This window comes from Hippocampus zosterae, chromosome 4, assembly GCF_025434085.1.
Source record: "Hippocampus zosterae strain Florida chromosome 4, ASM2543408v3, whole genome shotgun sequence".
NCBI lineage: Eukaryota > Metazoa > Chordata > Actinopteri > Syngnathiformes > Syngnathidae > Hippocampus > Hippocampus zosterae.
The window spans coordinates 10,656,514-10,671,436 of NC_067454.1; the positions used below are offsets into that span (position 1 = coordinate 10,656,514).

The window sequence follows — 14,923 nt, forward strand, 5'->3', positions numbered from 1 at the left end:
TGGAGTCCAGGCTGACCGGCAGCATATGCTCGTCCTCTGATTCTGAGCTGAAGGAAAATAAAAACTTAAAGAAAAAAAAAAATCACAATTAGGTACAGTTGGTAAATCTGAAAGCTGAAATAACTGTCCTGTTTATTGTATAAATGTAAAATCTGAGAATTGTTTTTCAATCAATCAGGGTTTGAATTGCACTCCTTTGTCCCCGCCGCCCTGCATTTTATTTCCTCATTTTATGACTTCTATTGGTCCACCTTAGCACAGACACTTTGGAGAAATAAAACCAGAAAATGCGTTTGCCACCTATGTACATTTCTGTGAAATGTATTTTCTTTTCTCTGCTTCTCTTCAGTGATGGTGAAACAGGAACACCGGGATGAGCTGGACCACCCCGCTGTATCTGCCATGTCCATGCCCCTGACACATGCTGGCAGTCTGGTGCGCCCTCAGCTGCCTTCCCCCGATCAGGGCCACCCATCGGATAACCTTCTGTCCACCTCCCCGCACGGTCTGGCCTCGGGCTCGGGACCCGTCCTGCTGTCCCTGCAGGCTCCCTGCCCTTCCATAGGCTCCCCATCCTTCCAGCACCTGCCTCACCTCCAGGGTCGCAGTTTGCACCACGCTCCCGTTGACTGCCACATGACGTTCCATCCGAGCTCCTCTCCTGTCCCACTTCCTGCCTCCCCGTCGCCCTCGAGGCCCTCGTACCAGCCCATGCAGCGCAACCAGAGTCACACTCACAGCCTGTCCTTCAACGGCCAGTCAAGCCTTTCTCCTCAGAGCTATGACAGGATGCCTTTCCAGCAAAGCCCCAGTGCTGCGTCACACCCGCTGGGCATGGGGATGGTGTATTCCTCCTCCCCCTGCTCGTCCCCGTCAACGCCTGTGTCGTCAGGCCCCATCGCGGGGTCCCCGCAAAGCCACCAACCCCTTCTCGCTCCCTCGTCCCCACACCTCCACACGATGGGAGGCTACCACTGCTCCCCGAATCCCACTCAGGTGCCCTCACCTACTGGCCCCCCACTCGTGGGGCCCCACTCTTCTCAGCTTCAGAGGGCCATGGGCTACCACCCAGTGAGTCAACGCTCAGCCTCCTGCCCTACGCCGTCCACTGCCCCTCCTCCGCATATGATCCCGTCAGCCCATTCCGGGCCTTCTTCCCCTCAGCTCCACTCGCTGCCGTACCAGTCTCCTACTTCCTCTTCGCCAGGTAACAGTCCCTTGGGCCCCTTGCAGCATCCGCATTCAGGACAGCCTTCTCCTCAGGCGGCTAGCCCGGTCATGGCCGGCTTGTCCCCGACTGCTGCTGGGCCTTTGGTGCACCCACTAAGCCCCCAGGGGCCATTCACGTCGGAAGTCGAGAGGCTGAACATCAAAGAAGAGCCGGATGATAGGGAGCCTACCTTCCGCTCGATAGGCCTACAAGACATTACACTGGATGATGGTAAGTTATGAAAATGATATTGCTTATGCCTTACTAAAGTGGAATCTATTTGAATGGGCCTAACTACTAGTTATTGCAAAAGGGAGAAATATGATGAGCACCTTACAACCAGAAATGGCTTACTCATAGCAGTAGCCTTGTAGTCAGCTTGGATATACTCCATCTTAAGCACTGTAGAAATTTGAACGTGTTGGACTTTCACCACTTCAGTCCATCATCCATTTGTCTTCAATATCTGTACGTCCTGCCATTCAGATTTGAGGAGCACGCACATGCAGTTCAGCTACTTTTCAGGTGAATCTCTGAGGGACAGTCAAGGCCGTTCATCACAAGTGCTTGCAGAGATTACTTGCAAGCATCCATATTTAAAACCAAGACACTGCTTTGGGATTCAGTTACATCATGTGACAAATCCATACCCCATGATGTAAACCAATACTAGTCAGCATCAGTTTATTTTCTCTGAGCTAAATCCTTGGTGTTTGATTACAGTGATAGTGTCTCATCTGTCAGTGTTGCCACGGTCTGAGGCAGGACTTTGTATTTGGCTACGTAAGACACACGGGGCTGATAACCAAAGCATCAGATTAACGCTCCAATTCTGTTCGATGTATGGCGGCCATTAGGAGACTAATTACCTCACCAGGCAAGATGTTGTTGCAGCATTTAGCTTGACTTCATCTTCCTGCGTGTACACAGAAATAATCGGTATTCGAGGCAGAAAAAAAATACCTGGCGCGTTTTTGTTTAACCGAGGTACACTAATTACTCAAGGACTTGTTTCAGCCCTATTTACCTTGATAGCAATATTGCATAATAATTGCAAAGTCACAGATTATGTGGGTTGCCGTGGTTATTATATTCTGTGTGCAAGTGCATGTTTTCACAAGTCTGAATGGGATGCCCAAGAGAACATGTTGACTTCACAATGAGCAGTGAAGTCAGTACAAAGCATGAGGCCGCTGGCTCCCCCCCCCCCCCCCCCCCTAGATTTCTTTTATCTGAAGTACACGTCTCCAAACAGCCTCTTATCTGCCACTCAGGAACTTGGCTAGTTCGCCATATTCAAATCAGGGTCGTAATGGGGGAGTGGGGGGGTTAATAAATAGCCAGGCAAGCCTGGGTTGGGAGGTGTTACATTGTGTGCTCGCACGGGTCAGCCTAATTAACACAGGCCACTTGTCAATAAGTCATGTGTGAAAATCCAGTGAGGTTCATCGGGGAGCTGCATTTATGCAACCACACACACCACTGTCAAGTAGGCTGAGTACACGGTTTAAAAAAAAAAGAATCTCACATTTTAACACGAACATGCGCATCATAGCTCGTTTTATTTTTGTGTTGTTGTTGTTGTTGTTTCTGACACACTCAATTATTTTCTGGGGAAGGTAAAAGTACATTCGCAGGCTGTGCTCTTTTCCGAAAAAGTTTGCGAGTGACACGGTTCAGCCGGGAATGTGAGCTCCCCCTTTGAGCCTGTGGCTAAAAATAGCTTTGTGTGCCAGCCCGGCTCTGCAGGCCATGTTTTGAAGTAGCAACGTGGAGCCTGGCCCCGGTCTGTATTTTTAAGAGGTCACTGCCTACTCACTAAGTAAGACCGTATTCACTCTGTGCCTCTGACAGACACAGCATTAGTAAGTGTATCCATTAGCATGATGTACAGTATGTCTTGAGAGGCTTTCTGCTGATGAGTCACGACGAAAGGTGCATTTACCTGGCAACCAACCGTGTCCAAACCGGTGGGGTTTTTTTCCTATCGAATATACTGTATTATGCATGCCTGGCCAGTCTGGCCAGGCGATGTCACTTACGAAGAAAATCTACACACACATGCGTAGCAAATGCTTGTCGGTAGCAGTCTCTTGAAATAAATAAATAAAGATTTTACCAAAATAAATGAAAACAAACAATTTCGAAGTTTAAATGCAAATGTACATTCTACGAGAGGGCGTTACAATCGATGCAACATCAACTACTGGAACAAATAAATACAGGCTTGTACTCAAATAGGCGTCTCGCTGGAGGCCCTCTCAGTTTTCATGATCATAGTTTATGGACTCATCATTTAATCAGACATTTAGGAGTTAAATTCTGTGCCCATTTCGCCGTCGTTGCTAACAAAAAGTGCAGCACCGACCGAGGCAGATTAATTTTAATTGCACGTTGTGAAGGAGTTCCGAGTGCAGTTTTAAAAGGGTTGTCATTGTACGTGATGTGTAGAAGTAGCGTTCCAGTAGATTCTGACAGGTGGTCGCCTCACAATATTGCAGGCATCCATGTTCCAGGAAGTTTTTCAAGAAACAATTCAAACAATTGCTTTTTTAGGTTCCAAATTGCACTACCTTTATGTTTTCAGGTTAAATGGACAGATATGCCCAAAAGTATTGGTGATGCCACATCTTGAGTTGGTCAATTTAGATTTCGTATTTGTTCAATGGGTATATTTTAGTCAAAAATTACACGTTGAGTTGCAAAAGTGTTAAGGATGACAAAAGTAAATCAAGGCAATAGTGGATCCAAAAGCGAATGGCAGACTGTCAGAGGTGAAAGGGAGTATTTAAATAGAGTGAGAGAGAGAGTCTGATAATCCAGCTCGGGACACAATGGTGGCTCATAATCAAGAAAGTGAAGCTCCGGCTTAGGGAAGGAGAACTTAGCCTTCTAAAAAATAAATCATTTTTCTTCAAATTTTACAAATACGAATGCGAACAGCCTGAATGATTCAATTGAACAGTCATTTCCAGTGAACAGATGACCCATTACTGAAAGAAAGTCTATCTGGCATTATTTATCCACATTGATGACATTTTTGAACAATAATGAATAAACCGCTCCTCTGTAGAAGCCGCAGTAATAATATCACAGAAGAGCCAAAGTGGAATGAGTACAAACATGAGTGTGTGTAGAAAAACTGCCCTCGTTAGCTAGCAGATGGCCCCTGTGACGTGTACAGGCTGTGTGTGTGTGTGTGTGTGCGCGTGTGTGTGTGTGCGCGCGTGTGTGACAGACACAGGAAGAGATGATTCAGTGTCTTTGTGGTTTTGATGATAAGAGAAATATTATTTTTAATGTGTGAATGTTCAAAACTCCTGCTTCCATGCAGTCGTATTGAGCACAAAAGATGGAGTTGTGTTGGGACAATCAACCAATGAATTCATTGATGATCCAAACCCGTGTGAGTGTGTGCGTGGTGCCACACAAAGCCACAGACACACAGGAGGTAAAGGAACAGACTGAAAAACAAATGGGTGGACAACTTTAGCATCCAATCACACAGCAGGGCCGCACGGCCGAGACACTGAATCTGAAAGGTTGTCGGCATCAGACATCCAAAATGAAACGCGGTTCCTCTTTTTCCGATACTACCCGCTTCTTCATTCGGCACACATAATGAAGTGCAGTGAGGCTGGAATGATGCCAGGTGTACAATTGGTGAACCCACAAGTAGATTAAGACCTCCTGTCAACATGAGTTCTGCAGTTTTTGTCGGCAAAATGAGAGCGGTAGTTTTATCATTTCCACATGTATGCATATGGGTGGAGTGCCATTGTGTGCGGGAGGGGGGGGGGGTGTCCTACTCAGTTGCACAGCTGCCTCCCAACCGCAGGTGAGCCTAAATAACAGCAGCAGGGTTCTCCCTGAACCTGACAGTCGTGGCACAAATGTCGCCATTGCAAGTGAACCGTATAGATTCGACAACCTGTGCCTCTGACATCTACATTCATATCCAGTCAACCCCTCTTTATCGTGGTGAAAATTTGTGATACAGAAATACCGCGTACAAATAATTTGACCTCTCTCACGTGCTTGAATCACATTTCAACGTTTTAAAACATAAGTGTATTAAAACACAGCTCTTAAAGTAGTCCTCTGTGCACTGGTTCTCAAACCGGTTTTGCCACGACCACCTAAAAATATATTTAGCACTCAAGGACCACCAAATATTTCAGAAAAAGATTGTATTTTTTTAAAAGAAAAACTAGCATGCTATTATTGTACTAAAATAAATTACATTAATAATATGAATGTGTTTCAATTCAATCAATACATGTATTCAGCTCTTCAATAAGCTGCAATAATACGCCTTTTTTCACAGAGGATAACAAATATCTACCGGTGATCAATTGTATTATCTCTCTGTATGTGTTACTCCACCGTTGGTGTTGAAATGTCTGTTGCTTGAAGGGTTATGACCCCACGGCACCAGTGCGGTTGTTGTCATTTTGCGTTATTTGTTAGCATTAAGCAAGTGAAAAAATCTGAAGTTATGCGGTTGCTCTAACTACACGATGTATAATTCTCTGTGTAATATTTAGTTTGGCATTGGCAAGGCACATGCAGTAATAATGTAATTAGGATATAATAACATGGGTGATTATGAGTGTAAATTGTTGTTTGTCTATGTGTGCCCTGCGACTGGCTGGCAACTAGCTCAGAGTGTCCCCCGCCTATTGCCCAAAGACAGCTGGGATAGGCTCCAGCACACCCGCGGACCCTGTGAGAATAAAATGGTTCAGATAATGGATGAATGAATAATAACGTGGCAGTTCTATAAAACGGACTTTTTAGCACTACTGTATATACAATACTGCCACTTCTGCGTGTGTTTGTCTGCGCGCGTGCGTGTAACTCTTTCATTCCCTAATAGATTTGTCCGGCATACCCCCTGATTGTCTGGCATTGAAAGAACCTTGGAAACGGGGGGGAAAAAAGTTTCCATCAAATTAAAGCCAATAACAAACATTTGCTCGTCTGTTCCCCTGTAAAGTGGAAATGGATGTCATGTGTCATCTTTCCTGACCGTGAAGGTTGCACAGAAGTGAATGCTTGGCAGAGGTTGGGAAAATGGTGCCAGTGCTTCCTTCCCTTTCCAGACAGAAGGATGGAAAGGCCTCAGTGAGCACGCACATACTAAATTCAAACCATGCTTGTGTTGTTTTTTTCTGAAGCTAAACATATTGTTGCGACTGTTGTTGCTCGTCAGCAGACTTCAAGCCGTCAAGTGACAGCAAGATTTGACTCCAATAAGAGCTAGAGAAATTCATACAATGAACGCAATGCGTGTGAGAGTCACATACATGTGATACTGTTAACGTGGGAAGAATTGCGTTGGGGGTTTTTTTTGTCTACCTTTGTCTTGGAAAGATGACGTATAGGTTAAAAAAAACATTAGACAGAAGTTATAATTCACCGCCAGAAAGGCAGTTGTCACACACTGTTACTTGAATATGTGGTACAATAGGTACTGAAAGGCTTAAGGACATTGTTGATCATAATTACAGTTGTTGGGTACTGTTTCCTGGCTAAGTAGAAAAGCACAAACGACAAAGTTATTCAGTAAATTTAAAGCGACAAACTTTCAAAACATGCTGCAATGAATTAGCTGAAGCAGTTTGTGCGTGTGTGTGCGCACCAAAAAATTGACAAACCTGACAAAAATTCTAGCAAAAAAATTTTTTGAGCCAATAAAGCAGAGGAATGGGGAATAGGTTTGTGATAGACGATGGCACGTCAAAATCGGATTACAACGCAACTGGAGGAACGGAACTCCTTTGGTGGGGGTGAGGGGGGGGGGGACAATCATGGAAGAAGAAAGATATGAAAATTTGAGAAGAATAGGATGAAAACCGGGACATTAACAAAATAGGAAAAAAATGTCACAAAAATATGAGAAAGATATAGCAAATTTGGGGGAAAAAAATCATACAAATCTGATGAAAAGAAAGGTTATAAAAATCTCAATAAAGATGACAAACTGCTGACAAAAAAAGTGAAGCAAAAATTTAAAAAACCGCCGTAGTATTCCAGTAGTATTAGCAAATAAAATGGATGCTATTTTTGCGCCAGTCCTGATTGACTGATTGTGACTACTGTCGGTAAGCATCATGTGCAGAAAGTAAAACCCATCGATGATTCACGATGAACGATTTTAAGAAAGCCACTTTACACAAAGAAATGAAGCTGACAAGTAATTCTGTCTTTTTTTTCCCAAAGAGTGTGACATTGCTGGCTTTCGACTTGACGTCCAATGTTTGCAAAAGATGTCATTTTAAAGCATTTCCAAGTGGAAACTCCTCAGATATCCCCTACTTTTTTGTTCTCTTTCTTTTTCTTTTTTTGCGCGCAAATTAAGCCTCTTCCGTGCAAAGCTTTTCCACTGTAGCTCTTCATTTCCTAAAACCACTGCGCCAATCCCAAGTTTTTCATGCCAAAACCTTTTTGAATGTTTTACACAGTGTGTCTGGAGTATATTACAAGGGCCACCGGGATCAAACACCATCACTTCACTGTTTTTTTTAATAAAAGTTTAGGAGGTTCAGGGCCACCGAGACTTTAATTTCAGACAAAATAAGGAGAAAGAATCTTTTACCTCCATACATCAATCTGACATATTCATAGCAATTGAAGGAAATAAATGCTTTCTCAAGATGAAATCCAAGGGCAGCAAATATAAAGAGAAAAGCACAGGCCCCAAGATTGAACTCTGTGGAACCCCATAAAACAGGGGAACAAAGCGGGAACTACCAAAGCTTAGGTCTGTCTGCCAGATGAGATCTCAACCAATTCATAACAGTTCAGTGTGAAAGGGTTATAAAGTCTTCCTGAGCTTTGCACGAGCAACTGTCATTGAACTGTAGGTGTGTGTTAGCCTCATAGTAATTTTGAAGTAGGGAGCCCCCCTTCTGCAAGTCATCTCTAGAGGGTCTCCCTCTTGCTGAGGGGGAAGCATCTCTGTGTGCATTGTACCAGTAAATGTGAGAGAGTGGAGCAGCAGTAAAACGAAACTGACTTCAGTCTCCACTCAAATCTCTCTTTCACTTGTGGCTTTTTGGTCTTTAATTCAAGACAGTTAAATGTTGCAAAGGTACCTTTGCTGTACACTCACTGGAGAGTCATAGGTCAGAGTGGACTACTCATGACATTTCCTATCAAGGACACCAGCACTAGAAGTCCAATGATGGGGTGTCGTAACAACCACACTTTTCTCAATGGATAGTTTCAAAACAATAAATTCAAGTTACCGATGGTTTTTCAGGACTTTTTTTGTCAACAAGAGGGGAAATTTAAATAACTTATTTAGCAAAACTATCTGCCAACACAGCATTCTAATTGAAAATCTTACTTGGAAACACGTGTACATATCGAGCAATGTTACTGACAATGAAACATTGTGGAACAAAACAGGAGTATCATTTCACATGGGAATATTTGTTCTGAAATAGGAACGTATCAACTGGATTTGGGTTTGACCAAAATCAAGTCCTCTGGCTCTAACGTGTAAATGTCATCGGCTGTGAGGAAATAGGTAGTCATGCCACATTGTTGAAGTGAAGTGAATCATATTTTTATTCAAATCACTCGCGACTATGTGACCTTTGAATTGGTGCAGTGGAAAAGCGAGCGTTTGTTTCTGTAGACGCCCACTGGACACAGCATGTCTTCCAATGACCGCTTTGACCCTCACACGTTCCTGATGTTTTTGTGTGAACAAAACACAACAACCTCGAGCTTCTTGTAACGACCTGCCCACCTCGCTTTCTTTTGGAAATTTAAGTTGTGCTAATGCAAATGTAGCAAAAGTAATTATACTTCACCAGGGTGAGGAGTTTGCTCTGACTTTGTTATTTGCAACTTGATCTTTGTAAATATATCAATATGTTTACAACAAATTGTACCTTTTGGCTTTATAATGGCCAACTTTTGGACAATCAAAACTTATGGAACCTTTACTGGTCGCAATCTGGGTTGGTTTGAATCCTCTCTGGAAAAAAAAACTAAGCTTTGGTAGTTCTTATGGTGTTCCACAGTGTTCGATGATAGGGCCTCTGTTTTTCTCATGTATTTCCTGCACCTGGGTTCCTACTGGAAAATAAATGTTAGTTGGGCTTTACCATACAGGAGTTCTGACACGGAACTAACTGGTTATGGTGAAGGTAACTTTAATACAAAGAGATCAGCACCAAGATACAGAAATTTTGTAGCCGGATCTTGTGTAATTTTGCCAAAGATTTGTTTTACTTCATTAATTTTTGTACATGCGGTTATCACGTTGATTCTCGGTTTCTTAGGGTGCTCCAAAAGGCACTCTGAACATGTAAGCATGTGTAGTTATTAGAGCTGTCAGTTTAGTGCGTTTTTATTGCCATTAATTTAAATAAATGTTAACGGGATTAATTTTTTTCTCACGAGATTAACGCGGACGCGCACACGTCACAGTGGATGTTACGTTGCTCTATAAATAAACCAGAAACAAAACAACAAGCACATTGCACAGGTCCACACACGTTTGTTTTGCCTGCCACGGCAGCGAGACACCAAAAACGGATACTTAAAGAGTTTATGAATGGAAAGTTTACTTTTAAAAAGTTGCCAGATTGTTCCACTGACAAGACTAAAGTTACCTGTATCATACAGGCATACGATGTATGCCACTGACGCGATTGTTACTTTTTTGGAACCATTTTGTGTGGAAGGTTACAGTGTTCCGTGTGCATATAAATAGAGCGGGTGGAGCTTCTCTGTGTTCGTCTGACAGTGACAGTGCGCTGAGGAGGTGACATGACAACGAAAGTTCAGCGGTGCAGTGGTAGCGACCTAGCGAAAATAAAACGTCTCCAGTGTTGTCATCGAACCAAGTGTAGTCATCCGAAATGGTGTCTACACAAAACCGTAGAGAGACTTCCGCGCAAGAAGGGCCAACAGAATCAACATAGCCTGACTGCTGTGTTCAAAGCAAACTTGAGAAAAACGAAGTATGCAACCATGGTTTGAATCCACTATTGGCTGAGTACTAGTTTACCTTAGATATGCACTTTATAATGTTATATTGCTCTGTTTTGATTCCATAAAAAGATCTGTTAAAGCAGCTGTTGTATGACAAAATATTTTTTTCACTGTTGTTAATGGACAGTAATATTGCGTGAGAGATTATGTGTGAATAACTGCTCCAAGTGAAAAATGTTCATGTAAAATTGAAAATTGAAATTGTTATTTTGGTAAATATTTGCATTTTTCACATAGAAAACTGATTCATGATTCCATGTTGATGAGAGCATTCAAATGGGGAAAAATAGGACAAAAAATATATAAAAGGAAATTCAGAAACGATAAAAAATGCGTGAGTAATCACGATTAATTTTTTAGTTCATTTGACTTAATTATGACAGTTGCATTTTTAATTAGATTAAATATTTAAATCGTTTAACAGCTCTAGTAGTTGTTGTTAAAAAATGGCCATTGTCGCATATAAGACAACAAGGTAAAGCACAGTGTGTGCGTGTGTGTGTGTGTGTGTGTGTGTGTGTGTGTGTGTGGTTGTGTTGACATGGGGAAGGAAGAGCCTCCCACGCCAACAGGATGACGCAACCCATGGTGGCCATGCACGGAAAGCACACGCGTGCACATGCACTACAGAGATAACTCGAGGATGCTCCGTTTGCTTTAATGTCGGCCATTGTTCCATGCACATTTGTCGGCCTTTAATAAGGTTAATTGCTACGCTTATGTTCGTGCTGTGGACTGTTTTGCTTCAACTTACAGTCGTGATGAATCTGTTAATTGCTCAATTTCATAACGTGATATAATCCGACAAGATTGTATCGTTTAAGACTTTGGAAGAAAAATTATTGGCACAAATCTGGCGCCAAATGGTTCTATTAAGAAAAAGAAATCGATATGATGTGAACAGCATATATTGGATCAGCTAATCTCCTCATACGTTTGCTTAACTCACACAAGAGGGCTTCAATAAGGTACATATATTTTGTTTTTTGCAGTGCCTTGTAAAAAATTATTTATGCTCCTTGAACTGTTTACCAGTTGCTACTTTTAAACTTGCAATTTTCTACTTTGTGTTGGTCGGTCATATAAAATCTCAATAAATAACGTTCAAGTTTGCGTGGGGAAAATCAGAAAAATGTTCAAGGGGTATCAATATTTTTTTTCAAGGCACTGTATTCCGGTCATCGAGTGGTTAGTGCGTTGGCTTCACAGTGCAGAGATGCAGGGTTCAATTCCGGCTCTGGCCTTCCTGTGTAGAGTAGTTTGCATGTGCTCCCTGTGCCTGCGTGGGTTTTCCCCGGGTGCTCTGGTTTCCTCCCACATTCCAAAAACATGCGTGGCAGGTTGATGGAACACTCTAAATTGTCCCTTGGTGTGAGCGTGAGCGCGGATGGTTGTTCGTCTCTGTGTGCCCTGTAACCAGTTCAGGGCGTCCCCCGCCTACTGCTCGAAGACAGGTCCAGCACCCCCGCGACCTTTGTGAGGATAAGCGAATCAGAAAATGGATGGATGTGTTCCTACAACATATTTAATTTTTTTTCTTGTACTGCTCTATATTATGAGGTTTGACATATAATATACAAACATAATGGTAGAATGATTAAACAAGAACAAATCAATTTTCTAGCAAGAATACCATTGATGTACTTAATTCTATCTACCCCCCCCCCCCCCCCTCAGGATTGCTCAATGGCTCTAAGAAATTATTTTGCTTTGAATGAGTAGAGGCACGTGCGGTGTTGTTTTGCTGCATTTGTTTAGAACATGACATCAGCGCGAAAGAAGGCCAAAAGAATGCGTGCTTCCCTCACCAGCCGACAGACAGGCCCGAGTCGTCTTCTCGCACCGAACCAGTCCGTCCGGCCTCGACGCCGACGTGTCACCGCACGGGAACGAGTTAAACGCTCGACTTAGACTTTCATGCAAATATGGTATGAGGGATTTGGGGTAACCAATTTCAAGAAACCCTCATTTCAGAAAATGGGAAGGGAAAAAAAAAACCCTACACTACCTGTACTTCAGCAGTTGTCTTTGGAAATTGGCCCCAAGTTCTTCATCGAGTTCACGTTCTCTTTTAGTGTACCCCAGAAAAAGAAGTCAGAAAGTTCTGGTGAACGTGAAATCTCCAAACTTTGTGGACCCCCTATCGTGTGGCATTCCTCCATTTCTTGGCATGCACAAGGTGTGGTTCTCAATGCTCTTCCCTCTGCTGGTCACGCACCTGTACTGCATGTAGTACGATACTCAATGCAACTCAAAGGGCAACGCTTCAATTTAAAATAACGCCTTCAAATTGTCAGTATAACGGGAGAACATGGGTAAAATGGTCTCGATCTCCATCTTGTGTCTAATTTGATTTGCAAGTAACCACCATGCCTGAGGAAAAACAACCGATCAGAGAAGGCGTGACTGACCAGGTGTCAATCTGTCATGCACTCACGACCTGTTACCTTGATATTTACATTGTACAATGTTGTAATTTTCCTCATTATAAAAACATGTCAGAATTTTTTTTTCTTTCTTTTCCGCAGTGAACGAGATCATCGGCCGAGACATGTCGCAGTCCCCCAGTGGCCGTGGCCCCGCCCGAGCGGCCCACGGCGCACAGTCGTAGCTAAATGGCCAGACGGCAACCAGAACACCTGGATACTTCAACTCCCACAATGCAACACCTGTCAGGAAAGCTCGATATACTGTATACACACATCAAGAGCATCAATGTGGGTGATTTTTTTTCACAAAATCACCCTTTTTGAAATGATCAAAGCATTTATGATCCCAGTGAGGAGAAGCTCAACATTCCGCAACTGTCAAGCACCTGTACTTCTCTGATCACTCACGCCCCCTGCTGTCTATACATGTAACTGCCTTACGATTTATTATTTTATTATTCTTATTGTAGAAATATAGATGCCATAAGATGGCAGCAAATCACATTTTCTGTTAGATAAGCAATGACCCAGCTCAATAAAGCTCCACCCCTCACTTCAACATAGTAGCTCGGCACCAATATGCCACCAGATGGAGCCAAAGCAACGTCTTTATGTTAGACTCTGGCCTGAGCACAAAAACATAAAATAGTTAAAAAAAGAAAAAAGGCAAACTCGTGATTAAGCGGGTTTCACTGTATTATTCATTATTATTATTACCTGTGTAGCAGAATTGAATGGCAGCAAAGTTCCCTTTCTAACCAAATAAAGTGAAATCTAAGGAGATACTATCTTATTTACGAAAATATAATATGGCTGCTCATCTACTCTGCAATTATTTAAAGAAAATCAATTAAAAGTCTCCCCTGTGTGCCTTGTTTTCAAGAAGACTAATTTTGTCTCAGTATTTTCTATAAAAAACAATATAGTCCACAAAATGTTGTCCAACATCTAGATGTGGCATATTTACACGAAACGAAAATAACCGCAGCAATAACGTTCGAATTGGACATTTTTTTCCCCGTCGGCCTTATGATGATAATGAGTCTATGCATTTACCTTCAGCCAAATAAGCCTTCTCAAACCCGAAATATGAAGCCGGTAGAGCAGGGGTGGGCTACCTGTGGCACGTCAGCCATAAATGACCCACCGCAGCAAACGATTCAATGTCAGTTTTTCCTCTTCAGAAATTTACTCTGGCCCTTGGATGTCTTTGAGAACTGAGGAAACCCACCCCTGATCTAGACCTGAAGACAGCCACGGCCCCAATTGCGTGTGAGTGTGTGTGTGAGAGAGAGACAGTGAGTGAGTGAGAGTTTATACCAAATGTAGTCAAGAAAACTCCTATTTTCAAGCACACGTGTGTCTAAGGCTATGCAACTTTAAAATAAATATGACAAAGAAGTTACTTTAACTTCATAGCAGCAGAATGAGAATTTTTTTAGGATGCCTTAACTCATTTATGTCAGTCTGCGTGCTGTTCGATCGTTTGTTAGTTTTTTTCCAGGGGGCGGGACAAAGTGTTTTTGTTGGTCGTTTATAAAGCCTCAAATCAAGAAACTTCGTCCTTGGCCACAACCAAAGAGCGAACAATACAGTGTGTTCCCACTTGACAAAAACAAACAAAAAAAAACCTGTACTCAACTCTATTTTTGATACTTTTTTCAAATGGATGTCATTCCGAAACAAAAAGAAAAAGGTTGGGGACATGTACTGTGTGCTGAACGTGATATATATATGAGAAATAAAAAGGACGACACATATATGATAACGTTGACAGCCTTTGCAGCTTTTTTTCCTTTTATGTGTTACCCATCTGTATACAAACCATTTTGTACAGAAATTAAAAAAGGGAAATGCAGGTTTAGCTAATGTTTACCAAGCCTGGTATTGTCAACTGTTGTATATTTTGTATGTTAAAGGATTTTTCTTTTTTTTGTAATTTTAAAGACTGCAGTGCTTTTGGAAATTATTCAAAGGGAATAACTTGCAACATGCTTTAGGTTTTGAAAGTAGTGACTATCAATAAAACGACAAAAAAAAGTGAGCCATGTCTTTTGCTTTCGCCGACTTCCTCTAATATTTTTCAAAATACCGTGTAACAATGCGAATGGCTGAGTCATGTCACATTGGAGTGACAATGCATGTGAACGCAAATGCTTTTATGCATGGAGGGTGGGCCAAAAATAATTCATTAAAATGCTACCAATAAATTAGCATGATATAGTTCACCTTTGAAATTATGGGCAATTTCAAACTCACTTTTAAATTA

At 42.3% G+C, this 14,923-nt stretch overlaps 1 protein-coding gene across 2 annotated transcripts in view; it reads left to right on the plus strand.

The window, feature by feature from the left end:
• The window catches only part of nfatc3a (nuclear factor of activated T cells 3a), a 52,761-nt gene extending 38,063 nt beyond the window's left edge, over nucleotides 1-14,698 (plus strand). For both annotated transcript variants that reach the window (XM_052062836.1, XM_052062838.1), the window contains exons 9-10: nucleotides 350-1,441; nucleotides 12,754-14,698. In XM_052062836.1, coding sequence (XP_051918796.1) covers nucleotides 350-1,441; nucleotides 12,754-12,836 — 1,175 coding nt within the window. In that variant the 3' untranslated portion in view covers nucleotides 12,837-14,698. The remainder of the gene's footprint in view (nucleotides 1-349; nucleotides 1,442-12,753) is intronic.
• Nucleotides 14,699-14,923: the final 225 nt, after the last annotated feature.